At 36.8% G+C, this 26,219-nt stretch overlaps 3 protein-coding genes across 3 annotated transcripts; 1 reads left to right on the top strand and 2 right to left on the bottom strand.

Annotated features, from left to right (window-relative positions):
* The first annotated feature begins 1,610 nt into the window (after positions 1-1,610).
* LOC112176740 (tubulin alpha chain) lies at positions 1,611-3,904 on the top strand. The gene is made up of 2 exons (XM_024314797.1): positions 1,611-2,412; positions 3,017-3,904. Exons 1-2 carry the CDS (start codon positions 1,714-1,716, stop codon positions 3,671-3,673), a joined length of 1,356 nt encoding a protein of 451 aa, XP_024170565.1. The 5' UTR covers positions 1,611-1,713; the 3' UTR covers positions 3,674-3,904.
* A 6,813-nt stretch (positions 3,905-10,717) lies between these two features.
* Positions 10,718-15,903, bottom strand: LOC112179182 (xylulose kinase 2). The gene is made up of 11 exons (XM_024317524.2): positions 15,498-15,903; positions 14,069-14,723; positions 13,864-13,952; positions 13,232-13,296; positions 12,988-13,043; positions 12,393-12,513; positions 12,248-12,322; positions 12,114-12,167; positions 11,580-11,677; positions 11,325-11,499; positions 10,718-11,107 (listed from the first exon to the last, which is right to left on the bottom strand). The coding sequence occupies exons 1-11, from the start codon at positions 15,554-15,556 to the stop codon at positions 10,878-10,880; spliced, it is 1,677 nt and encodes a 558-aa protein (XP_024173292.1). The 5' UTR covers positions 15,557-15,903; the 3' UTR covers positions 10,718-10,877.
* A 1,752-nt stretch (positions 15,904-17,655) lies between these two features.
* On the bottom strand, positions 17,656-25,937 carry LOC112177050 (protein FAM135B). Its single transcript, XM_024315231.2, has 15 exons — positions 25,624-25,937; positions 25,443-25,522; positions 24,601-24,755; positions 24,067-24,131; positions 23,785-23,976; positions 23,598-23,649; positions 22,220-22,459; positions 21,980-22,113; positions 21,194-21,383; positions 20,959-21,018; positions 20,600-20,854; positions 19,823-20,081; positions 19,530-19,735; positions 19,097-19,147; positions 17,656-18,413 (listed from the first exon to the last, which is right to left on the bottom strand). Exons 1-15 carry the CDS (start codon positions 25,803-25,805, stop codon positions 18,123-18,125), a joined length of 2,412 nt encoding a protein of 803 aa, XP_024170999.1. The 5' UTR covers positions 25,806-25,937; the 3' UTR covers positions 17,656-18,122.
* Positions 25,938-26,219: the final 282 nt, after the last annotated feature.

The following is a 26,219-nucleotide window of genomic DNA, read 5'->3' as shown; positions in this document are numbered from 1 at the left end:
CGTGGGAGATGCCCTTATAACTTAAAACATGCTATTTCCCATGGACCAAAAAAAAATTTGGTAAGCCAAATGGTGGGCCCTGCTGACTTTTTTTTTTGGGTTTCTTTAAGAACATGAATTTTACATTTAAGAAAAATTATTTTTCCTATATACATGAGTTATTTATAATGTTACTAAATATTAAAATTACATCATTGTAAATATCTTGTTGAGATCTTCAATATGAGCCCAATATTTGATATGTTTAGAAATTGTAATCATTAATTTTTATGATATACTTATTTTCATTTAACTAAAACGACTAGTTTTATTGATAGTCTCGTTAAAACCATACTCAAAAATATGAAATACTAAAATAGCTGTTTTTTTTTGTCACTTTCAAATTATAGCCATTGGATGTGAAGATATTTGATTTTTGGCTTACGGAATTTAGCCTACGGTGATAGGACTACTTTTTGTTGGTACGCCAAAAAAGCATATTAGAAGGAATATTCTGTTTTTAGTAGGTTAAAATCATTTGGCTTTTAGCCTATCATGGGAGATGCTCTAATAGAAGTAGACTTGTGACCACAAACCTCCAAGAGGTGTTGAAAATTGTGTGGAGTAAATTTCAAGTGGGATGGTTCAAATTATATGTAGATGGCACCAGATTTGGCCATACGGGTAAGATTGGTTGTGGTAGGGTGATTATTATTAGGTGCAGCAATGGAGATTGGATGCGTGGTTTTCAGCTACTATTGGCCAATTGTCAAGCTCTTGAAGCTGAAATGTAGGGTGTTTTACGTTGGTCTCCATATTACGCATGAACTTAATTGGTATAAAATCTATTATACTTGAATATGATTCAAAGACTCGTAACTTTTATTCCAAAGCTGCAACAGTAACAATCATTCTCTTAGAGCTTTTCTTGGTAGCTACAGGCTCATTCTCACTTTTTTTGAAGAATTAGTGCTTAACTACACACACACACACACAAACATTTTAGCAAATTGTCTTGCTAAGTTTAGCAATTTTTTAGAGCTCAGAGGTCAAATATTCGATAAAGTTCTGATGATAACTGTCACGATCAGGCCAATTATTTTTTGTGTTTTTGTTTTCGAGCGTTATGCCCCTATTACAAAAAAAAAAAAAAAAACATATCACCACTTCGACAAAAAAAAGAAAAAGTTAAAAGCAAACCTAAATCCCCTTAAAACATAATTCGGACGAAAAACAGAAATTGAAATTCACAATTCATAATATATAATATGTAACTACACACTTTTTCTCGTATAAAAAAAAAAAAAAAACTACACACTTTTTCTTTTGTTTGAAATTCTTACAAAAAAGTAAAAAACACAAATATAAAGTGTTGAGAAATTATAAAGAAATGAAACGTCGTCGTTTCAGGAGCTGCAAAAATATCTAGGGACTAGGGAGACAACACATGATTCGTTTCCCTCTAATTATAGCCCCAGTTGCAAATTTAAAATTCAAACGGTCAGTTAGTTAGGGCCAGCCAGGCTGTGGTGAATGATGTGGCTGGCCAACCCTAATTTAACCCCGGTCAACTCAACTAACCCCGGTTAGATCCAATCCCTCCCTTTATAACCCAACCCAACCCCTTCACCATTTCTCACCCAAAACCTAAACGGCGTCTTGGTAAACGCCGCTTCATCTTCTTCATCTCCTCCTCCTCCTTCGTTTCAAAACCCTAACCCTAATCCCCCGAAAATGAGAGAGTGCATTTCGATCCACATCGGCCAGGCCGGAATCCAGGTCGGAAACGCCTGCTGGGAGCTTTACTGTCTCGAGCATGGGATCCAGCCGGACGGCCAGATGCCGAGCGACAAGACCGTCGGCCGCGGCGACGACGCCTTCAACACCTTCTTCTCCGAGACCGGCGCCGGCAAGCACGTCCCGCGCGCCATCTTCGTCGACCTCGAGCCCACCGTCATCGACGAGGTCCGCACCGGAACCTACCGCCAGCTCTTCCACCCCGAGCAGCTCATCTCCGGCAAGGAGGACGCCGCCAACAACTTCGCTCGCGGCCACTACACCATCGGGAAAGAGATCGTCGATCTCTGCCTGGATCGGATCCGGAAGCTCGCTGATAACTGCACCGGGCTCCAGGGATTCCTGGTTTTCAATGCCGTTGGTGGCGGTACTGGGTCGGGTCTCGGGTCGCTTCTGCTGGAGAGGCTTTCTGTGGACTATGGGAAAAAGTCCAAGCTCGGATTCACTGTTTATCCTTCTCCTCAGGTTTCCACATCTGTTGTGGAGCCATATAACAGTGTGCTCTCCACTCATTCGCTGCTTGAGCACACCGATGTGTCTGTTTTGCTCGATAATGAGGCCATTTACGACATCTGCCGCCGATCCCTGGACATTGAGCGTCCCACCTACACCAATCTCAATCGCCTCGTCTCTCAGGTATTTAATCAAACACTTCTTGTGCATAGCTGATACCGATAACTATGTGTTTTAAATGTTGTGAGTTATTATATGATGGATTTGAATCTGATTATTGATGATGATAGGTTTAACATGAATTCAATTAATGATGATTAATTGAAGATGCATTTATGGTCAAATACTTTTTGTGGTTAACTAATACTCTTGTGTTTTTGAACTGGATGACTAGTTATAATTTGCGTAACCGGTGTGCTTTGAATCTCCTTATTGATGACTATGATGGGGTTAACATGAACTTGATAAATGATAAGTAATTTGGTATGTGTTTTTGATCAAACAGTTTCATAACCAATACTGATGTGTTTTGAATTGGATGACATAATGGGTTTTGAATCTGATTGGCTGATAATTTTCCGGGATTTTTAATCAACACTTTCACATCCAATACTCATGTCTTTTGAATTGGATGACTGATTATAATATTGGGTTTTGAATCTTATTGGTTGTTAATTTTCTGGGATTTTTAATCAAACATTTCTATATCTAATACTGATGTCTTTTGAATTGGATGGATGGTTATAATGATGGGTTTGAATCTGATTGGTTGTCTTTGCTTTTATAGGTGATTTCATCATTGACAGCCTCCCTGAGGTTTGATGGGGCTCTGAATGTGGATGTGACTGAGTTCCAGACCAACTTGGTTCCATACCCCAGGATCCATTTCATGCTCTCCTCCTATGCTCCTGTGATCTCTGCAGAGAAAGCATACCACGAACAGCTCTCAGTGGCTGAGATCACCAACAGTGCTTTTGAGCCAGCTTCCATGATGGCCAAGTGTGATCCTCGCCATGGCAAGTACATGGCCTGCTGTTTGATGTACCGAGGAGATGTGGTGCCTAAGGATGTGAATGCGGCTGTGGCCACCATCAAGACCAAGCGTACCATTCAGTTTGTGGACTGGTGCCCTACTGGGTTCAAGTGTGGTATCAACTACCAGCCACCCACTGTTGTTCCTGGCGGTGACCTTGCTAAGGTGCAGAGGGCTGTGTGCATGATCTCCAACTCCACCAGTGTGGCTGAGGTGTTCTCCCGCATTGATCACAAGTTTGATCTGATGTACGCCAAGCGTGCTTTTGTGCATTGGTATGTGGGTGAGGGCATGGAGGAAGGAGAGTTCTCTGAGGCTCGTGAGGATCTCGCTGCTCTGGAGAAGGATTATGAGGAGGTTGGTGCCGAGTCTGCTGAGGGAGATGATGGTGATGAAGGAGATGAGTACTGATTCTGTTGCAATATGTTGGTCTATGGTGATAAAACTTCATGCTTTATGTGCCTTTCTATTTCACTGTTATGTTTTGTAATGGATGCTTAATGCTGGATAATTGTTGTGTGCGTGTGGTGTATGTGCTCTATGCATCTTACCATTGTAGCACAAGCACTTCTATCTTAGTATATGTTAAAATTTCTATTGCTTCTGCAAAATATCCAATCTATCATATTATGTGTTTAATGAGTCCGGCGTTCTGTACTACTATATTATAGATGATTCATGTTCATAGCACAAATGTTTTTCTATACAGCTGTACTGCTACACTGTCATGTTAGCTGCTTCTGCAATCTATAACATTATGCTTAATTTTTTTTTCTTTCGCTCACATGCATGTTCCATTGCTCTGTTGGTGGGGCGATTAGAGTGTTATTTAATCATATTCATAGCACAACGGCACAAGCACTTGTCTGGCGATGTTTCATAATCGATTGCTTACTGGCATTTTCAAATTTCATAAACGAAACCTTACAGATTTGGTAAATATTACTGAGACTAGTAATGTTTAGAATAGACAAATATTCAGTGCCTTAAACAATGAGATTCTGAAGAACTCTGAAGTCTGGAATTGCTGCAACCCAGACTCTGTTAGGCCTCACATCCAAATACACAAGCTGCAAATGTGCAGGATGGGGCAATTGACTGATGCACAGCCAGTTACTGTCAATCGTTTTGGTGGGACAAGAATTGACTCTTTTATTGCCCGAACCTGCGAATCAGTGAACATCTTCATCAGTGGTATTCATATATCTATGCGAACTAAAAATCTCAGCATCAGCAAAATTTTCCTCTACTTAACGACCCCACTCACGCCTTTTTAACTCCCAAGTGTCATGGTAAAATTTCAGCAACGAAGCCAATCAGAAGCATAAACTAGAGTTTATCAATTGTTGCTTACTTTTATGATAGAAGTATAGATAAGATGGTTCAAAGAGAGATGGATCCAGGCATTATATAAAATGGAAATACGTCAAGAAAAATAAGACAAACAGGCAAAACACTCATGGCAGTTCCCTTGATATCAGATCCCCGTCCTCTAGTATGAGCATTATTTCATTAAGCAGCCTTTGCGGTCCTACGGGGCGGACAGGGCAGTGAGGTACCAATTTGGAGTGTTACATAATTTTGATAATGAACTGTCAGAGTCACAGGTAGCCTGGTAGGAGTAGGACACAATCCATAGATTACCATAAAATTTCCTTCTCTTCCTTGTAGAAACCTATCTTTCCACCTAACAATGTGATAATGCAGAATGAAAAAGTAGTTCGGACGCAACGTACCAACCATTTAGAGGTAATGTGTAGGACATATATTGTTTGAATCTAAAGAACTTCCTGTACAGCGGTTACAGAAAGTTGATATATTATCTCAGAATGAATCAGAGGAATAAGCCTTAGCTGCGTAGCACCTGAAGATCTTCACCTTCAGGAGTTAGAGACTCATTCTTGTAGCATAGCATTACCACGTAGGCTGTCATGTCAACAGGATTAGGAAAGGAATGTCCTTCCAATATAGGTTGAGGGTCATTTGTAATGCCGAATTGCCGATGACCTGAGAAACAAGAACAAACAGATCATAGCACAAGAAAGCAGTGAGAATCCAGAGAAAGAGTAGCTTAAATAGTATGTTATGATTGAGAAACAACTGATATAGGGTACCTCTAACATACATCGTCTTGATTGCAGCTATATACAAATTACGGTATCATTGCCCCTCACCCTTAAACATAGAACAATTGAAATCACAATGAAGCTTATATACATGAAAACCGTTACAGACTATAATAATGACCCTGGTAGCATTTCGTTCTATTAAAATTCAAAATGGTTGCCTGCCAATTTCAAGCACCGATTTCTTAATCATATGCACTTCCCAATTTATAGTTTTCAAAAGTTCTACAGGATACCACTGTCACATATTCACGTTAGAAACTTGATGCCAGGACATGCATGTTTTTTTTCACCCAATTTTCTGATTTTTTTTTTTGTTTTTTGAGGAGTGATATTAAACTCTTTGCAGAACCTTGTATATCATATATATTTCTCTCTTTTCGATTAGTTAACAGTCCATATTATAAAATGAATTAGTGAGGCAACAACAAAATACTTGGAGGACAAGAATCGTTGAGTTTTGAGTCTTGTAGGACAAAAATACTTGGAGAACAAGAATACTCGGAGGACAAAAATACTTGGAGAACAAGAATACTCGGAGGACAAAAATACTTGGAGAACAAGATGACTTGTGCTGTACTAGTGTAGGGCTTGTATATATAACCCTATATATACCATTGAATGATATATCAAATGTCCAACTAGCCAACTCATTATGAGAGTGAGGTAACAACACTTAGAGAAGTGACAGATTAGTTCAACATGAATCAAAGACATGTAACAAACCTCTAAAGGAACTGAGACCACGCCCCTCTTCTTTATATCCATGAAGTTCATCACTTTTACTGCTCCATCACTTGCAACAATAGAGGCATACTTCCCAATTAGAAGAGACGCCATAAAGAACTAACAAGCGATATCCTCTCAGTGTTCTTACAAACTTTTGGGATGTGTAACGTGAACCGGTGAGTTGGGATAAATCTAATGCTCCACCAACAGCATTCTCTAACACTCTACACTTCTGTGCTGCTGCTGCTCATATACACAAAGGATTCCTATACAGAAAAGTCATCATTGAGTTGATCCACCAATGGCTTATTGGAGTCCAATGATAAGATTGAAGTACTACTATTCTTCCAATACAAACAGCAGCAATTCTCCCAAAATCTAGGTTTGATTTTGTAAGTTTATCAAAGTACAAGATATAGAGATTCTACCCACATCAATGTGGGTGAAACAATTACCATTAACCGAGAGGTCGCATACTCTTTTTTTTGACTTTGTCAAGAGGAACCCAAAGGCTTCCTAGGCCCAAGATAAACCCCTTCGGCGCATGTGAAATGCTCCAACTGTGCATTGCAGCACAGTGCCATACTCTCATTCAGCTCCAATCTCTGAGCATTAGACATGCTTTCAATTTCTGGAACTTTTAGCCTTCATCTACATTACTCCATAGTTCATGTGAGATGAACATGATTCTCATCTTGATTACCCAGAAGTTAAAGTTCTCTCCACTGAAGATTGGAACTCTGATTTCTAATGAGTTGCTTGAACTAGCCATATTAGATCAGTACCTTGTGTTTGAATTTTTTGATTGAAATTTTTTTTTATCCAACAGTTGATACGACCCAGTTGATATTGATCAACAGAGATCTGATACCATGTTGAATATAATTTTGATTGCTTCTACTTTGTATTTGAACAAAATATAATCGAAACCACAACTTTGTTGATTTGATTAATTTGCAGTAGCAAATGAAGCATGAACAAATCAACTTAACTCAGCAAACTTGTGTACTTGAGTTTCTGAATTTGTTCACTCTTTTACATCAACCAACACTTCCCTTATATAGGGTACAAGATTAACCTACAAAATATCTATGATGAAAGCATATTAAACTAGATTAAAAGTACTTTAGATACAAAATATCTAGCTTAATTTGAGTGGAGCAAACAGTAATGCAAGTTGCTGTAAAATATCTTTCATTGCAGCTAAGACTTTCACTAAAGCATATTTCGCTACAGTGAACGGACTCAACCTTTAGCGAATAGACTTAATTATTTAGCGAACTGTTATTCGCTAACAACTTCTCAGCGAACTCGCTTATGAATTTCCCTGCAGTTACCTCATTCTCGAGAACGCACTTTTGCAAACATTCACAGCAAACTCACTTCGTGAACGCACTCATCTCGCGAACGCACTTTAGTGAACATTCGCAGATGAAGCAGGAAAGCATTAATTCTATCAAAAAATAAAGACAACTGAAACATTATGTTCTCACAAAAGGGTAAATGGACAATGTTAGAAGTGCACCAAATTTGAAATGTCGCTTGGATCTGCAGCAGTGATTGAAGCAACTAGAAGTCTAGTGAGTTTGGAACCGTGATCTACAATTACTGCATTCCTCCGTTCGTGCAAATTTTGTTCGTCACCATTGTTTCCTAGTTTCATTACTTCATCCAGGAAGTTCAAAGCCATTCTACAAAAAAAGAGAAAGAAAAGACATCACCTCTACGCCTCATGGGCGCAGATCCAATGGTATAATGTTTAATCTCAATCTGAAATCAAAATATAACAAAAGTTGATTAGACATAAACTCTAGCTCTACCAATATCTCCAAAATATAAATAGACTACTTTCAGGTTCATACATATGAAAAAGAAGATGAGAACTTATGGCAATCATGAAGCATGCCAAATAAAGTTGAAAGTCTCCACAAACTAAACTGCCCAGCTTAATTGACAGAAACTAGTTGAAGGGTTGAATTGTTCAATGCATGCTGCTAATGGAGGAATATACCTTGGTTTCGGAAGTAGTGCAAACAAGTGGGGTAAATAACTAAAAAAATTCAATGGTGTATAACAAATAACCTTTAGCTTGTTTCAGTTTAACTTGTATGTTTACCATATGGAGGGATGACAATTTACCTGTGCCGATGCATAGATCCAGTTATTGAGCATCTGATAATATTTTCAAAGGTCCTGGATGACAAAACGATGCTTGGTAGAACCAGAGACATGTGCGTGCCAATGTAAATAAACAACCTGCCATCTTCGGAATTGCAAAAAATTCCTGCAGTACATTTAAGCCAGCCACACATAATATATGGGTCAGGAAATATTTATGGCTCATAGCTCAAGAAACCTTTACCTCATTGTTTGTAAAAAGATGTTCTGTATGCCAAAAGAATCTTAAAGTTGATTCATACACCCTTTCGTCTTCAAACTTCTGCATACAACAAGCAGCGCATAGTGAAAAATTTAGAAACATAAATGAAAAGCAAAGGAACAATGTTTTAGAATTAATGCTTTCCTGCTCTATCTGCGAATGTTCACTAAAAAAGCGTTCTCGAGATGAATATGTTCGCGAAGTGAGTTTGCTAAAGTGCGTTCGCGAGATGATGTCACTGCGGGGAAAAGTCAGAAGCTAGTTGATGCGGTGAAAGATATTTTACAGCCACTTGCATTACTTTTAATGTAGTTTAATATGCTTTTATTCTAGATATTTTGTAGGTTAATCTTGTACCCTATATAAGGGAAGAGATAGTTTATGTAAAAGTAAGATCAGAAAAGAGAACAATTCTGAAACTCAAAGCACAACGTTTGCTGAGTTTTTATTCATTTGTTCATGCTTCATTTGCTACTTCAAATTAATCAAATCAACAAAGTTGTGGTTTCGATTATATTTTGTTCAAAAATAGAAGCTATCCAAAAACAAAATAGAAGCTATCCAAAAATATCCCAACATGGTATCTGGGCTCTGTTGATCAATATCAACTGCTGAAAAAAAAAAAGAAAAAAAAAAAAGCAAACACAAGTTACTGATCTAATATGGCTAGTTCAAGCAACTCATCAGAAATCAGAGTTCCAATCTTCAGTGGAGAGAACTTCGACTTCTGGATGATCAAGATGAGAACCATGTTCATCTCACATGAACTATTGAGTTATGTGGATGAAGGCTATACAGTTCTAGAAACTGAAAACATGTCTAATGATAAAAAATTAGTGCTGAAGACAAACGCAAAGAAAGATGCAAAAGCTCTATGCATACTGCAAAACTCAGTCTCAGATGAGATCTTTCTAAGAATCTCAAATGAAGAAACAACCAAAGCAGTTTGGGATGTTCTGCTGCTTGAGTTCAAAGGCTCAGAAAAGGTTAGAGCTGTTAAAGTTCAATCTTTGAGAAGAGATTTTGAGTATACTAGAATGAATGAGACTGAATTGCTAAATGATTACAGTACTAGACTGACTAATATTGTAAATCAAATGAAAACCTATGGTGAATCCATTACAGAGAAGAGAATAGTCCAGAAGATCCTTATGAGTCTAAATAGAAAATATGATAGGGATATCGAAACTCTTGGAGTACAAGATGTGATGGGGACACTTAAGGCTTTTGATAAGAGGTTAATGAGTCTTGATGAACCATCTGAAAAAGCTTTTCAAACACTGACTCTTGGCTCAAATCAAAAGAATGATGAGCCAGCATCTAGTTCTAATTCAGAAAAGGGAAACCAAAAGATGAAGAAGAACTAGAAAAACAAAGGCAAGAAGTGGGAAGGCAAATCAGATCAGTTTGTGAAGAAAAATAATGAAGGAATTAGCGGTTCAACTTATTCTAAGTGTTCTAATATTTGAGAAAAACATCAATTCAAAACCAAAGTAATACAATCCATGAATCTAAAAGTGCTCCAGACTAAAACCTAAAATTAACATATTTTGCAGATAGGACACGACCATTCTATGTCGAACCACCGATTGAGGCAGTACCTATGAAAAATGTGCAGACATGACAAGCAAGAAACTTCAAAATCACACTCAAACAAATAGGACATGAGCTGCCGGCAGGTACTTCAGTCACAAGTTTCAAATAGTAAAGTGATGCAGATTCCATAATCTCGATGTCATAGATGTCAACATTGTAAACAAGAACATCATGATCATCATTAAGTCCAAATCCGAATGCTCTTAGGTCTATTATGTCGAACTCATGATAAGTACAGAAGTTAAACTAGTGTGTCCTAGTTTAGGAATTGTGTATGAGAAGAATGGAAGTGAATTTCAAGCTTGTACAACACTTGAAATTCACTTGCTGTACAAGCTTTTTTGGAATCTGTTACCCAGGCAGTCACGCAAGCAAAACCAAACCCTTAATAATATTGAAGAAAATTGGAAGCTTTTTTGGTACTCTCTTTTACTGCCTTCGTACATACCAGAGTATTTCATTGTCTGATTATATACTAGAGCCATTTGTAGATTGAAACAGAAATGAGTTGACAATGTTGTATTAATTAAACATGAGGAACTCGAGCAAACTAAACAGCTTCTCGGCTTCTCCCGCTAAAACGTTTTTCCTATTTCTTGTGTTTAATGTAATGGATCTTTCAAACACGCAAAACCATAGACTATTAATAAATTCAGAAATTTATATTTCAAATATCATCAATTAGAAACTATGAAAAGATCAGAAAATAACTTTTGGTACTTTACGCAATGCAATCTGAAGAATCCCAGTTTCCAGACTAAAACACCATAAACCAACTGAACTATTAGAATCGTCCCAGTTTTTGAACTAGGAGGTTCTCTATTTCAAGTCTCTTCTTCAACATCAACCCATACTTGGGGACCAAATGTGTCTCTGGAATCGCCGCTAGTCTGCATTTGAGAGATGTCTTCTGAATCTTATCCCCGTACATGCAGGAGAAGGGCACAAAACTACCCTTTTTGCTGCATACCCAACCGTGAGCAGCCCTCAATGCAGCTCCTAGAGAAGCCGAATCTGTAAAGAAGACCAAGTGATTACCCCATCAAGCTAATAATGAATGGTGTAAAACAAAGATATAATCAGCATAAAAAAGGACGATCCATGAGATAAACTTGTTTGAGAAGTAGGTTTAGTAATGACATACACATTTGAGTATCCTAGATACAGATATAAAGATATTTGGCACTTCATTTGAAAAGAGGAAAGACATCACAAGGTGTACAACGCTTACCAGGTCTTTCAACTGTGTAGACCTCACATCCAAAAATATTTGCTGCTATGCCCAGGATGTGGCGATTTACAGACCCACCTCCAGTAGCTATTATTCGTTTTGGAGGGTAAGGCATTCCAAATCTTTCTGCATGACCTCGCATTGACAGGAACTGTCCCTCTATTACTGCTCGGCACTGGCAAAAAGTCTTTCTTAGGAAGAGTTATGTAAGATATCATCTACCTATCTAAACCATAACCATTTACGAGTACAAACCTCAGCAGAACGGCCAAATTCCTGCTGCTCTTCACGTACACTCACACCCTCCAAAGTATCACCCGTGAAATTTTCGAGAACGTACCAATGGTAACCAACTGGAAGCATAAACCAAAGTTATTTCTAGCTTCTTGCTTCTTACTTCTTACTTTTGTGATAGAATTATAGAACTAAATAGTTAAAAGGCTGATTAAGCATGCAATGCAGAAAGGTTACCACCTTTTTCAACAGAAAAGAAAAACAAGACCACAAGGCAAACAATCATGGAAGCAACAGTGTAGAGTTAAACCTCCCTTATAGATTTGATTATTAGCCTCTGTTTCAGCCTATGTAATTCCCAAAGAAAAATTAAGAACCAGCCATTTAGTCAAATTAGGTTTGGCACAATTGTTATTAGGCTGAAACCGGAGAATCTTTTAGAGAAACCCCAAGACAGGAAATAAGGCTAATCACAAAAATATGCCTAATATGGACAGACATTAGCGACGAAATTAGAAGTATGAATAGAGAAAATAATTATGAAAAGAGCCCAACCTGGAAGTGGGGGAAGAATTTCATGCTCTTTGTAGTAGAAACCCATCTTCCCATCTATAGCAGAAACCACTATGTAAAATGGAGAATAGATAACAATAACTCCAGAAAGAAAGAAGCTCAAATAAGACCTATACCATTTAGTACTGGTGTATGTGTAAGGTTCCCACTGAAATCTTCCCAACAACCACGTGCATGGCGGTTGCGAATATCTATAACAGAGATTCAGGTCATACTAGGAAACTACAAGGTATATTGCAACTTGAACTGAATCTCACATACCTTCACGAGTTAGAGACCCATTCTTGTAACACAACATTACCATGTAGCCTTTTATGTCAACAGGATTAGGGAAAACATGTCCCTCCAACCCAGGATGAGGATCATCAGTAATCCCAAAGACCTGAGCAACAGCAATAGGAAAATTACAACAGAGGAAATCACTAAGAATGCAGAGACACAGAAGCTTAAATAGTCACTTATAAGGAAACACTTGAAATACTGATCATGACACATGAGATATCATACTTTTACTGAATGAAACTTTTAAAAATACATTGCCCCTGTGAGGTAAATTTCTTTTTGTTTTTGTTTGTTATTAAAAGAGGAGGAAAGAAAATATGACAGACAAAAGAGCGATGAAGGGGAGAGCATGAAGACATAGAATAACTTTAGAAAACAAAAACTGAAAAGCCATTTGAAATTGCTTTCATTTATTTTTATTAGTATTTGTTCTCCTTCTCTCAAACAAGTCTCATCTCTCTTCTATCGCTCTTATTATTCTCCACTTTCATTCCTTTAATTACAAGAAAAATAAGAGAACAAAAAACAAAGACTTTAACCCAAGCAGACCCTAAGAATTACTACTTCCACTTACAGTGTCACTTGTGCCAAGACTCAATCCAAGATCCCCAGGGGTACTTAGTGTTAAGCCTGCACATCAAAGGTGCTTCCACTGATAAGTTAAGAACCAACCAAAACATAGGAAAGCCTCTACCAAATGAAGCATAAACTACAGCAGAAATTTAAAGACATTCACCAGTTCATTGGATAATTAGAGTACTAGTGACGTGAAGAAGTGATTTAAAGGTTCCACTTAGGAAAATAAGAAATTCAGGCACCTGCAAGGCTGTTAGGGTTGTCTCCTGACCACTGAATAACCACGCAATTCTTGTTGAACTTATATCTGAAAAGAGAGACTAAGACAGTAAGTACACATGAATATACAATTGGTGTCTAAAATCACGACAGAGTAGTTCTTTCTTTTTAATATAAAAATTATTGCCTGCAGTTTTTATAACTACAAACTTCCTTTTCATCCGCATTTCCCAGCTTATATTTTTAAAGGGAAATTCATACAGGATACAATTATTGCATATTAATGAGTCACAACCCTAAGACACAAAGGAAAAACATAAGAGCATAAAAGCGGACTGTTGTGTTCTTCTTTCAAACATCAAATGTACTCCTCATTATCTCAATACCACTTTATCTTTATGTTACTAAAAATTTAAATCATCATCGACATTCGTTATGGGTATATATGAGGGATCAAGGGGGAAAAAAAAAATCTAACTGCACCGGGGAAAAAAAACAACAGTGGTGACCCAAATCCATGGGGTAGCTTCAATTTTAAAGGATCCATAACCATAATTTCTAAGGGTGAAATTGCAAGAACATAATAAACGACATCAATAACCTCACAACTGCCTGAAAAAAAGGAGAAAAGAAAAAAGAAATAACTGCCACTAACCTCTCCGCAAAATAAGGGGCAATACGACCAGCGACAGCATGTGCAGGGGCCAGTTTTCCAAGTTTTTCTGCCAGGCCAGGGGCAGTAGCCTTCAATAAACATACACCAAGAAAATTAATTAAATTGGAACAATGATTACCAGACTCAGCATGATCACTGAAAACAAAAAAAAGAATAATAAAAATTTCATGTTAAAGTGACAGACCTCTAATACTATTTCAGACCAGGCCCTTTTCTTTATATCCATCAAGTTCATCCCTGCACCATCAGTTTCATCAATAGATGCATACCCCCCAATTAGAAGAGATGCCATGAAAGAACTAACAAGGGAGATCCTCTCAGTATTGTTATAGACTTCAGGATGTGTCTCGAATATTTTCTTGATCTGTGGTCCTGTGAACCTTTCATAAGCGCGTGATCCTGTCAGTTTGGATAACTCCAATGCTCCACCAACAGCATTCTCTAATTCTTTGCACTGTGCTGTGGTGCTGCTGTCCATCCACACCGGCGATTCCTTAACAGAGAAAGCATCATTGAACTGATGCACCAATGGCTTCTTGGGGTCCAAAGATGATAATATTGAAGAACTCCCATTCTTCCAGTAGACACTCCCATGTTGCTGCCCACTACCAGAAACAGCAGCAATCTTCTCAAAATTTAAATTGGATTTTGAAAGTTTATCAAGTACGAGATCTAGAGCCTCTATCCACATCAAGGTGGGTGAAACTATTCTCCCATCAACCGAGGGGTCTCGGTAAACTCCATCTTTGGTGTTGTAATGGGGCAAAGCAGTGTCGTATTGGATAAGCTCTGTCGTAACAATGTTGAGATTGGAGTCTAGCACAGTTGCCTTCAGCGACCTTTCGAGTACAAAGCAAAACAAATAAAAATCAAGTTTGACCCAATTTAGATACAGAGCATCAGATCTCATATATAAATCAAATCATCAGGAACAAAGAATAATCCCTTAAACTGCAAAGAGAAAGATGATCATGCCATTTATTGACCAGGCAAAAAAGGGCTCCCATTCCCACATCCGAAAAGGGCAATTAAAGGGACTTTCAAGTCTCTCCCATACCTACCTATTCTTATAAAAAAAAAAACAAAAACTCTCCCATACCTGTTTCCCATATCTGTTTCCCATATTGTAGAAAACATTATTCTTCCCTTTCAAAAAAAAGAAAGAAAAAGAAAACATTATTCTTTCATATTTTGAGAAGGGCTGCCTCCATTTGAAAAGGAACTCCTAGACACATAGATTTTTACACACATGTACCATTTTGCATTTTGACTGTGCCATTACATTGTTTATATGTAAATATGTGTGTGATCATATTCAAATCAAAGAAATATAAAGAGCATACAGAATCATCAGTTCATCATTAACTTTATTGTGATTGTAATTGTGGCATCACATTGGTATATATCTACTTGTATTTGTGATCATATTGAAAACAAAGATATATAAAGGGTATACAGAATCATCAGCTCATCATTAACTTAACCGTGAGTGAAACTTATGAGAACCCAGAACCATAAACAAACCAAAATTCAAATTGGGGATGTGGGCATGTCTGATTTCTGATCAGAAACAAATGAAAACCAAGTAAAAGAGTGAGGGATTGATAACTTACTGGGTAGAGCTGTCAAACCCAAGAAAGTAAGAGTCTTGAGGCAAAGAATAATCTGCCATTGCACCAAGCTGTGATCCACAGTGAAATTCAAGAAATTGAATAATATGCAAAGTTATTCAGGAACGGAAAATTTTATATAAAGACTGTATTAAATAGGGGATTTTGGATAAGGTTGAAAAAAAAAGATTTGGATGATCTCATTCGGATGAATAGGAAGATGAATTTGGATAGGATTGGGAATGAAACCCGTATTTATGGTTATAGTTATATTGGGAAACTGGGAATAATTTTGACAAAAATATGATCGTTCAGGTTTACGTTAACTTCTGTTAGACGCTTTTGGATTAAAATAATCACTGCAACGAGATATTAGGAGAAAGGTATATATTAAAGTCTAGAACTCTAGAAGGGTTTCTCAAATGAGAGTCCAGGATTATCACATGTATGTCGTAGCAATCATCCTGTTAGAAGAAATTAAAATTCGGGTGCGTCTATTGTTACCCTACAAACATTTGAATTATTGAAAGACTATATTACTCAGTGTAAAATGACTACTCCAAGTGTAAAATGACTACTAAGTACATTAATTTTCTAAAATCTAAATTTGTAAAGGAAAAATAAATAAATAACCAATGAATTAAATAGAAAGATTACTTAATATCTCATTGGATAATATTAATCTTCATCTTCTCCACCCAAATTTGCATTTATTACTATTTTTTTGTCTTTTTGTTACCTCTTCATCATGAGTTCGTTATTTAATTCACAAAATCATTAGTGTTAACAACATCAAAATCTTTGCAATACCTTTTGTGAACACTGAAAGTAAAAATTTAAAACACGCAAGAAAAATCTCAATATCTTCTTAATTGCTCATAGTTGTTAACTAACTAATATTTTGACATAGCGTGCCAAATTTTTATACAAAATTTAGATCCCAAATGATGTGGCACACGCCATGTTAGCATTTTGCCTTAAAAATATATTGATGAGGTGGAATTTATTCATTTTTTATTATATTATATTCAGCCTAAACAAAAAATTAAATTTAATCCCTTATCATTTTGTGGGATTCGCCTCCACAGCTCCACCCTCACCATACCAATTAATCTCCAGACTTGATCCCTTTTTGCTATTGCTATTTCAGATTTCTTATTGGAGGTTCAGCTCATTCACCCATAACATGACATAAGCAAAAGCTGCTCTCTCTCTCTCTTGTAAGTTTTCTGTTGCAAATCTCCGCCATTAAAATGTATTAAACCCTGCATGTTTAAGTTCTTCCTCTTGTCCATCGTGATTTTTTTATTGATTGGGTTTTGATTGCAGCACTAGCTGCACTTTAATATCAGATGATTCACATCCCTTTTCCTATATTTCCAATGAATGATATGAGACATGAATCATATTCATGTATCCTTGCTGGTAAATAGTCCAAATAACATAATTATCAAAATATGGAAAATCCACCTCACTAGTTTTCTAAACAAAAGCTGATGACATAGCATATGCCACCTCATTTGGTATTAAAATTTTGTAATACTTTTTGGGATATGTAGCACCACTCTTCTTGGAAATAGAAATGGGTTACCATAAGTTAATTTAATAATTGAAATTAAAATGTAGGGTGTAATGAGCAACTAAGGTGAACAAAAAAAATAGTAGGGTGGAAATAGCTGCATCCTTAAAATTCTCATACTATATCTTGTTCTTGACTACGGATACATAGGACTACATGATACACTAAAAGTGTTCATTATTCAGAGAGTCTTGAAGTACCACATGTTCGTATCAGTAGCTATTCTGTTAGAAGAAAATCAAAAACTCTTGTACTATCATTTGTCCCAAACTACAGATCCGTGATGGTGCGGGATTACATGATCAAACTTCTCCACAAGGAGTAAATGTCAAAGTAACACCTGTGAATTCATTTCTACTCATTGTGTTGGGAAATTAATTGTTTAATTAGTGTTTAATCTAATTGGTAACTCAAATCCGTATTTTTGTCAATTCAGGACGGCATCTTAGTTATTCAATTCAAACAAAACAAAAAAAACCCACTTTGTTTTTCTTCCGTTATGTCATTTTGGTATAGCAAGAATCTCGTGAGTTTCTTCTGGTCTGTCATAGTCGGAAATGAATCTCATTGATTATATCATAGTGGAAATTGGTAAAAAAAGACCATCAAATATTATTACTGCACACTAAAACCATTCCGACCTCTATTGTCTGCTTAGAATACAGGATAACCGTAATCACAGAATCTAACTATCCTATAATATAAGGAAGAAAAAGAACAATTACAGCCTCTAAAACATTCACTACAGGGAGACCTTGATTATCAACCTTCGGGTAAGCACAAGCCACACAGCTGGTGGCCACTTCTAGGAACTTCACATTCAGCTAAACAAGTACAATTTCTACCTGCAAAATGAGTTCAGTTTTCTAAGCTGATAATGTACAATGGTTGATGTCTTCAAGCAGCTCATCCTCGATGTGCAAAAGGGCAGGGCCGCTGTTGAATACTCCACCTCCGAAGACCCTCCTCAGTTGGTCCTTGATTTGAAGGAGGGAGATTCCCAACTAAGGGGTAGGCTAGAGAAGAAGACAAGTTGATGGCAACAGGTATTACCGAAATAGGTCTGGGAAAGACCACATGAGGAATCTTGCAAAAATGTCAGATTCCAAAAAATCAATATGGGCGGCCCTTCCGATGAATGTGTTCAAGTTCTTTCCATATGAAGAGGTGTCAAAGTTGACGTCACAGCGCATGAACACTCGATTCTCCAAGCGAGGAGACCGTATTTGGTCCAAGCAGTCGTTCAGCATTTCCAAAAAAACTTTGCCCCTTTTGGAAAAGTCTAATGAAGCAGCTTGGCACATATCTATTCTGGCAGAATGGTAAGGAACATAACCATCCTGGGAAACACGGCCAATTAATAACAGCAGGGGGAAAGATTATTAACTAATTGTTAAGTAATACACTTCCCATGGGAGTAATAACAAAGATTAGTGACATTTGAACCACTAAAACAATCATGAGAGAATAAAATTACTATAATTGGAATATGAATCCTACAAAGTTCATGACATTCTACGTATTCCATTGTGGCCTAAATAAATCACAGCATGATTCATCAAACTTGAAAAGTGACTACGAGACATCAGAGTAAATAAATGAGAAAGGTGGTGTGGTGCCTGTAGGTTGAGTAAGGAGTAAGCCTCACACCTAAGACAGGACGAGATTCACTGTTATAAATGTCAAAATCCTAGCATAGTTATTAAGTATTGAAAAAAAAAAAATGAATTACAGAAGCTTTGAAAGTGCTGACTCCATAGAGTGATGCTTACATCAGCGAAGGTTTTTGATTGGCAACAAGTTTTTATTTATTTCAGTGTGGATTGAATTCAATGGGTTGTGGATGACAAAAGTAAAGACAGGGGTTGTTAGTGATTGTAGGTTCTCACACAGTGTATTAGGCTTGAAGACAAACAGCAGAGAGATACAACCATATAAGATTCTATTAGGTAAGTTGCCAATTTCATCAAGTAAATATTTGTTTTCAACAAATCCGTAGGGAAGGGAAGAGAGAGAAAGATACCTGTGGTGAAGATAACAGGATTATATGCTTGAAATTTTCTAGCGTCTTCTTCTGCGAGAGAAAAAAAAAATACAACTATTTAGAACTTACAAATTAAAAAGACACATTTGTCAAAATTTCTTTGACCCTCTTCTGATTTTTGTGAAACGTGCCATAATTAGGTTTATTTGAACTGCCCCATATTGTATTGAGTAAGCCTGATTCTCTGTGTTCGAGCTTTGATTCCTCAATTCACTATTTTGTTCCTTCATATACCTCCCCAGAATGCAAAAACTAAAAGCCAGATTCACAGATTTGATTTCTTTTCCCAAGATGACTAACACTTGTGAAGTCATGAGGCAACCATCCAACGGTTGAGCCACAGTATCTTTCAGAAAATAAAACAATTTATACTCCAAAACAGAAAGTATACTCCAAAGATTTCTTTCATTACCTTACAGAGCTGGTAAAAGAATGTATTTTGGAGGTCTGGATCATCTGTGAAAGTAAGTTGATGAATGCATTGAGTGTTCTTGAGCTTCTTCAAAAGCCACAGCCCAGAGTTAAATAAAGAGTTTGAACTGTATAGATACCCCAAGTGCGGACCCGATATAGAAACATATACGTGTAGGTATCTAAGGTATGGCTCCATCATAGCCTCTGCAAAAACAATGGACGATATCTCACACCAACTGGAAATAAGGCAAAACATGAAATCCAAGAACATGAAATCCAAGATTTCATTACCTGTTAGTGCCGTTCTTATTATGACATTTCCAATAGAATGTCCCACAAAGCTAAGCTTAATATCCGCTAAGCTTCCAGATCTTGAAGCTTTATCCATTTTCTTCTTAAGGAAAGTAATAACTTCCTGAGCTAACCTCTGTCCCATTTCTCTGAAATCACTGGATGTTTTGTCTTCGTTTGCCTCTGACATTAGAAACTCTGCCTTGGGATCTACCAAAAGCCATTGATTTCGAATGAGCCGTAAATCCAGATGATGCCCCTGAAGTATGAGAATTTTAATAAGTATCCACTTATCCTCTATCTTATATAACAATGCAGTACAAAGTGCATATCAGTAGACTCAAAAAGCTGTTCCATCAACTGAACTGGTAAAAAGGTGTACAGTAGCAGAGAAACATGAATGACCAACAATAAGTATTTTAATCCATAGATCAATAAACTACAAACGTTTCACACCCTTTAGGAGCAAAAATACAGCTGCATAACATAACCAAAACATATGAGCATCATCTATAGAAAGTTCAGAAAATTTGTAAAAATATGTCACTACAAATACTTGTCAAGTTTTCTCCTAGATTGGCATCATGCCTAATTAAAGTAAGCTGCATCATTAGTGTTTTATCAAAAGAACATCCATAATAGAAACTGTTTTATCAAAAGAACTTCCATAATAGAAACTGTTTACAAAATGAAACTATCAGAGCAGGTTGCAAAGAAAGAACAGAAAAACCAGTGAAATATATAACTTCATGGAAGCTGTAAGAGAGGAAAACTAGCCTGAAAGCCATGCACAAAGACAACAATCTTCAAAACACGGCCTTTCTTTGAGGAGCTATAGCCAGATTGCTTGTTTACAGATTCTGACCCATATACACTTTGCAAGCCAGGAGCATTTAACACATCCAAATGTCTCAAGTAAGAATTTTCACTATTAGTACGCCTAGGTGCATTCAAGACACGCTCCACAATAACAATAGGAATGCTTGATGGATCTCCAAATATATGCAAGTCTTGAATTGATCGATTGTTAATCTGCATTTAAGAAAACAAGACTAGCTCCTAATTACAACAATAAATTCCAAATTTAAAAACCATAACATGGGGTTTGATGTGAAAGCAAAACTGCAAATGCTCACCTTCATTTGTGCAATACTTCGTCTATGAAGCTCAGCACGGGTAGCTGCAATCTGTGCAGGCTGTAGACAACAAAATCAGGTCCATGAAACATGCATTGAAGAATCTATATTTGGTCACAAGTACTCTGCCAACTGGCAATAAATTATGTGAAGCCCTAACCCATATATTTTACTGAAACATGTTGGACATATTTTTTGATTGCCTTTTCAAATCATGTGAATACTGAATACTTACATCATCATTCAGCTTCCACAAACTTGGAGCTCTCCTATGGCCACCACTATTGGAAGACTCATCAAACCCGCTATTTAGATAGTGATGAGGCATCTCAACCTTAGAGTAAACCATCCATATTGACCATTCAGCTCTTCTATCTTTAGCCCATGTGTCACGCAAGTATTCCAGTATCTTCGTTTTGTTAAACCTGTAATGAATAAATATCACCATACAAACAAGCACAGATGATCTGAAAAATAAATCAAAGGAGCTAATTTTCTTTTTATGTACAGGGTATACGAATAGTTAATTAATCATATCCATACTGCAGCAGGTCCATCCCAAGAAATTTTTCTTCAATGGAACTCAAGACTTCCATGAAATTCAAACACACACTCTTCCAAGCATATGACACCCAAGGAACAGATACTGTGTTGTTTAAGTTGTCTCACACAACTTAAACACACACTCTTCAAAAAATTTTGATCTAAGCGTTCATTTATCAGACTAGATCAAGAGGCAATCATTAGTCTAACTATAATCACGGATATGCTTAAAGTTGTTTGCATTGTGTTCATAATACATATGACCATTTCTATGGGTAAAAAACGGTGTACTCTTGACCAAGATTGTCAAAAATGAAAACCAAAGAGGTGATGTTATTAGCTTTTCTAAACCACATAAGCAGCATTGAGTATTACCCTAACCACAGGGACGCTCTAACTTGTGTAAAAATGGTGTGTGTATTTCAATATAACTATCAAACAGTGAAGATAATTGTAATGGTATCAGACAAAAGCAAACCTGTGGAATTGCAAAAAAGTATTCCAGAGATATAAAACTTGATCTCCCAATGAATTAAAAGAATTCAGTATGGCACCCCTTGATATAGATCGTGGCAATTCACCAGTTCTAGAATCTGATGCGCCATTTGCTTTCTATGAAATAAAAAAATAGATGAAGTTTAGTAAAAATGTTAATGTTAAAACCACAGAAACTTCAAATAAATATATCAAGATTATGCTGTATGAATTAAGCAAGGACCTCAAGACCATTTTGTGGCTTGCCTTGTCCTGAAACTTTGTCATCTGCTGCAACCAAATTTTCTTGCAGGAAAGAATCATTCGTATTATCCATTTTAGAAATAAAATCAGTCAAATCAATTTCTTGGTCAAGAGCCTTGCTCAGTGTCTGGAGCTCTTCAAGCACTATGCTACGAGCAGCTAACAATGATTTAAGAAGCATGATGCCATTAGAGTCTGCACTAGCTACTTGACCTGCTTCCTAGTCAATCACAAATTTTCAACTTTTAGCACATGATAGAACAGTACTTCAAGAGAGATGGAAAATGAGATATAAACCATTAATTCATATTGCCAAAGAAATAAATACAAGTTCAGTCATCTTGAGGACTAAAGCATTGTGAATAGCAAGCTAATAAGATGTTCAAGTATTGTATAAAGGACTCTAATGCATCCAAAATAAAACTGCAGCATAAGATGCATTCAATTCTCACTCTAAACATATAAAAAATGACAATTTGACTGAAGAAGAAGAAATTTCAGAAAGAAAGACAGGAACAAGAAACAAAACAAAGCCTCCCCAGACTGAAACAAAACAAACCAAGAAAGAGCTTAGTTAAAGATAGCAGACAAAGCTTAGTTCAAGATAGCAGACAATCTGGGTAGATCTCTTTCTAAACTCTAGTTTCTATGAAGAGCGTTTTTATGTAATCACTGTTATCCAAAAGCAGATGAAGTACTTCGGTTAGTACCTAAAGGGTAAAACAGCAGCCAACAATTTTCTTAACCTCCAACAAACAAAGTTTAGTCTTATTTTTTCTATATTAATATCACCTTTGCAGAAAAGAAATGTGTTCTTTTCTACCATATCCTAATTTCAAGATAACATGGTATTTTCTAAATCCATGTCATCCCCATATTACTGCTGTTTCACCCCATATGCCATGTCTGTGTGCTCTAGCATTATGTGGAGGCCTTGTACTAATGGCATCCTGATCTAGCATGAAGCAATGCTTCAAGTCTCTCTCGAGGTTCATATCATAAATAACCCTAGATTATTGAACAAATTAGGGACACTGTAATGTAAATTTGGTTGTACTTTATGCTGCCATGAAGTCCAAATTTGAAACAGCAATGCATACACAATCAAACGCATGAGCTATAATATAAAACATAACATGCGCAGAAAGGCACACAGTTGCCTTTTTTTTTTTTTGTCCTGGTAGTATGTAAAGGCCTGGAAAAGCAATATGGGAATAGCCAACGTATTGATCAAAAACACATTATCTAAAGAATGAGAGAAAAAGAGAAGAATAGATGGCAAAGATTCTAAATTGAATAATATTTAGTTTTCCAAAGTGCCAAGAGAAATGTCTCGTAGAATTCAATGTGAAACATACTTGATTTGACTCAGAGGTTTCTCCCCCAACACCTTCAGCAATGCTACAATCACTGAAAGAAATCAAATTACCAAAGTTAATACAGCAAAAGTTTTACAGACAAGAAATAGTTTCAATATCTTTAGAAAACTACTAACTTTCCAGAAATTCTAAACCAGTTGAGAGACTAGATGAATATGTGACAAACCTGGATACCTTCGATTGATGTTTGTAAGGAGCTTTTAGTAGACTGATGTGTATACTAACATCAACAAGCACTGAATGGAACGCATCAAAATGAACAGGGCAATATGAATGCAAACCCAAAAGAGCTTTAGGAGGAATTCGAAATTCATGGACAGCGGCAGGATTAGCATCCAGAGCTGCCTGCAAGTCAGACCTGCAACTTGTCCCATGCAAGTAATGACATCACTTTCAATTTGTGAATCATAAGGCATGCAAGAAAAGAATATGAATTATGTGAACTCACCTATTTCCCGATATGGGGGCATGCATAAGCTCAAACTTCAAAAGAACAGCAGATGAGGATAGACCCTGAAAAGTATATACCCCATTAACATCAAAATTTATGAACATTACTACATACACTGGGGGTGGGAGGGGAAGTCCGAAATCATAAAAAACAATCATTGAAAATTTAATTTCTTTTAAAATCAGGATTCTTTTACCTTTACTAATTTTTTTATTTTCCTTTTTTCTTTTTTTCTTTCTTTTTTTACAAAATTGAACTAATCATGTCCTGTTAGGCAATAGTAATGCAAATTTTAGTGAAAAATACACTAATATCATTAAGATACCTAGCCAAGGATTTGTACATGTAGATTGGCACCAATTACTATTCAAAGAAAAGAAAAACCAAGATGAAATTAAGGCTACTTCTCACATAGCATAACCAACACTATCATCTTGAATAAATTCCTTGTAGACGATTTATTACTTAGCATGTCACACCCACCCACACATGAGCATTACATAGAGGCACACAGAGTGAAAGAGAGATAACCTCATTTCCAGCAAGAGACATATTGAACGATATCATGATTGATAAAAAGACGTCCTGCCTTGCATATTTGATACGAAAAGGCTGAGTTGAGAAGCTGTTGTCTGTATCATCTATCCTCCATACTCCATATACATCATCAGAACCAAGATCAGGAGCTGCCAGTCAAACCATTTAATTATTTCAAAGATCTTCCCTCTTAATTTTTGAAACAGATATCAGTTGAGTGCAGGACAAGCTTATTAAATTTATAGTTGACTGAAGCATAACATTTATCTCTGCCTAATAACAAGAATCAGAGAAAAACTTAATCATGTACATACTATCTACGAGTCCATCACATGAGTGGCAGTACTAAAAAGCAGCTATCAACTGATCTATATGTTGAACCATTCTATTCATTTCTTCTCCTTTTCTCACTAATTATTTATGCCGAGGCCTGTTTATAAAACCATAAGGACAAGCTACATTTATCAGTTGCAAAGTGATAGCTAAACCCAGGTATGTCAAGCAGAATTTCAACTTTACACCGTCAATCCTTATGCATCCACTCAAACAAACCAGTGAAAAGTAGCACGTAAAGTTTATGCTTCCACAAAATAATCTTAGCAACCAGTTTTCAATATTGATTGATGGACACATATCAAAATTTCAAGTGCAATTTGAGATACAATAAGACCAAAGGTTTGAACTTTTTATACAAAAACAACCACCAGGCAGCAATGTCCATACTTTATATACACAAAACCTAGATGGGTACTTTTATGATCTCAGTTTTGACTGAAATAGTAAGCAAAAAGACAAGAACTTAAGCTCCGCAAACAAATGTCATTTCAAGATGGTACCTTCATATTGAACAACTCTTGCTGGAGTGCCCATAAAGTCACTGTCCTCCCATCTCATGGTGATCTTAATTTGGTACCATCTGCAGCAAAATTGAAACAAAAAAATAAAGAAAAATTGGGGGTTGAAATTCAAATTTTGGAAATGGGAAATGAGGAGGAGGAGGAGGAGCAGGGAGGGGACCCTTGTTGGAAAAGATCGAGATTGTGGAAGCGGTGGATGTAAATAGCGATCTCCTGAACAGCGTCCAACATAGCCACCGGCGGCCTGAGTTGAGGCGGAGGCAGAGCCGGGTTGGCATCTGCCAATCGCTTTGATGAGGATTTATAGGTGAGACCAACCAGCCATCCTAGATGCCGAAACATGCGTCTTTTACGATCCACAAAATTTGCATTACTTCCCCGATCAAACTTTCCACTTCCAAACTCCCCTACTCTGGGGCTGCTCCTATAACACAAGGTCACACACACTTACCATTAATTCTTTTTTCTTTTTTCTTTTTTTGAATACTGTATATTGTTTTATATTTCTATTATATTCCATGGTGCTCTTGTGCTGTATGCACAACTTGGTAAGTAGGGGTGTAATTGATTTATTTCGCTTTAAAATTTTAACAAATATTTTTTTTTTAATATTTCATATTTTCTACTATCATTTTATCAATTTCCTTGTATTTTCGGAATCTGCCCATCGTTTGTTCTCGTGTAATTCAGGTTTTTATTGGTCTTTGGCGGGAGGGTGGTTGAGTTATCTCTCCATTTGTGTCGTAAGGTTTTGGT

The sequence above is a fragment of the Rosa chinensis genome, chromosome 7 (genome assembly GCF_002994745.2).
Source record: "Rosa chinensis cultivar Old Blush chromosome 7, RchiOBHm-V2, whole genome shotgun sequence".
Taxonomy (NCBI): Eukaryota; Viridiplantae; Streptophyta; class Magnoliopsida; order Rosales; family Rosaceae; genus Rosa; species Rosa chinensis.
Note: the sequence above shows the minus strand (reverse complement) of the source record. Positions and strands in the feature narration are given on the sequence as shown.

Excerpts from the sequence above, each read along its gene's own strand:
- LOC112176740 (XM_024314797.1), top strand. The coding sequence starts at position 1,714 with ATGAGAGAGTGCATTTCGATCCACATCGGCCAGGCCGGAATCCAGGTC. Across the intron at positions 2,413-3,016 it reads TCAATCGCCTCGTCTCTCAG|GTGATTTCATCATTGACAGC; the intron begins GTATTTAATCAA and ends TTGCTTTTATAG.
- LOC112179182 (XM_024317524.2), bottom strand. The coding sequence starts at position 15,556 with ATGGCAGATTATTCTTTGCCTCAAGACTCTTACTTTCTTGGGTTTGAC. Across the intron at positions 13,044-13,231 it reads CAACCCTAACAGCCTTGCAG|GCTTAACACTAAGTACCCCT; the intron begins GTGCCTGAATTT and ends TTTGATGTGCAG. Across the intron at positions 12,514-12,987 it reads GTCTTGGCACAAGTGACACT|GTCTTTGGGATTACTGATGA; the intron begins GTAAGTGGAAGT and ends GCTGTTGCTCAG.
- LOC112177050 (XM_024315231.2), bottom strand. The coding sequence starts at position 25,805 with ATGTTTCGGCATCTAGGATGGCTGGTTGGTCTCACCTATAAATCCTCA. Across the intron at positions 20,082-20,599 it reads TCTTTGTGCATGGCTTTCAG|GGGCATCATCTGGATTTACG; the intron begins GCTAGTTTTCCT and ends CTCATACTTCAG. Across the intron at positions 18,414-19,096 it reads TCCTGTTATCTTCACCACAG|GATGGTTATGTTCCTTACCA; the intron begins GTATCTTTCTCT and ends CGTGTTTCCCAG.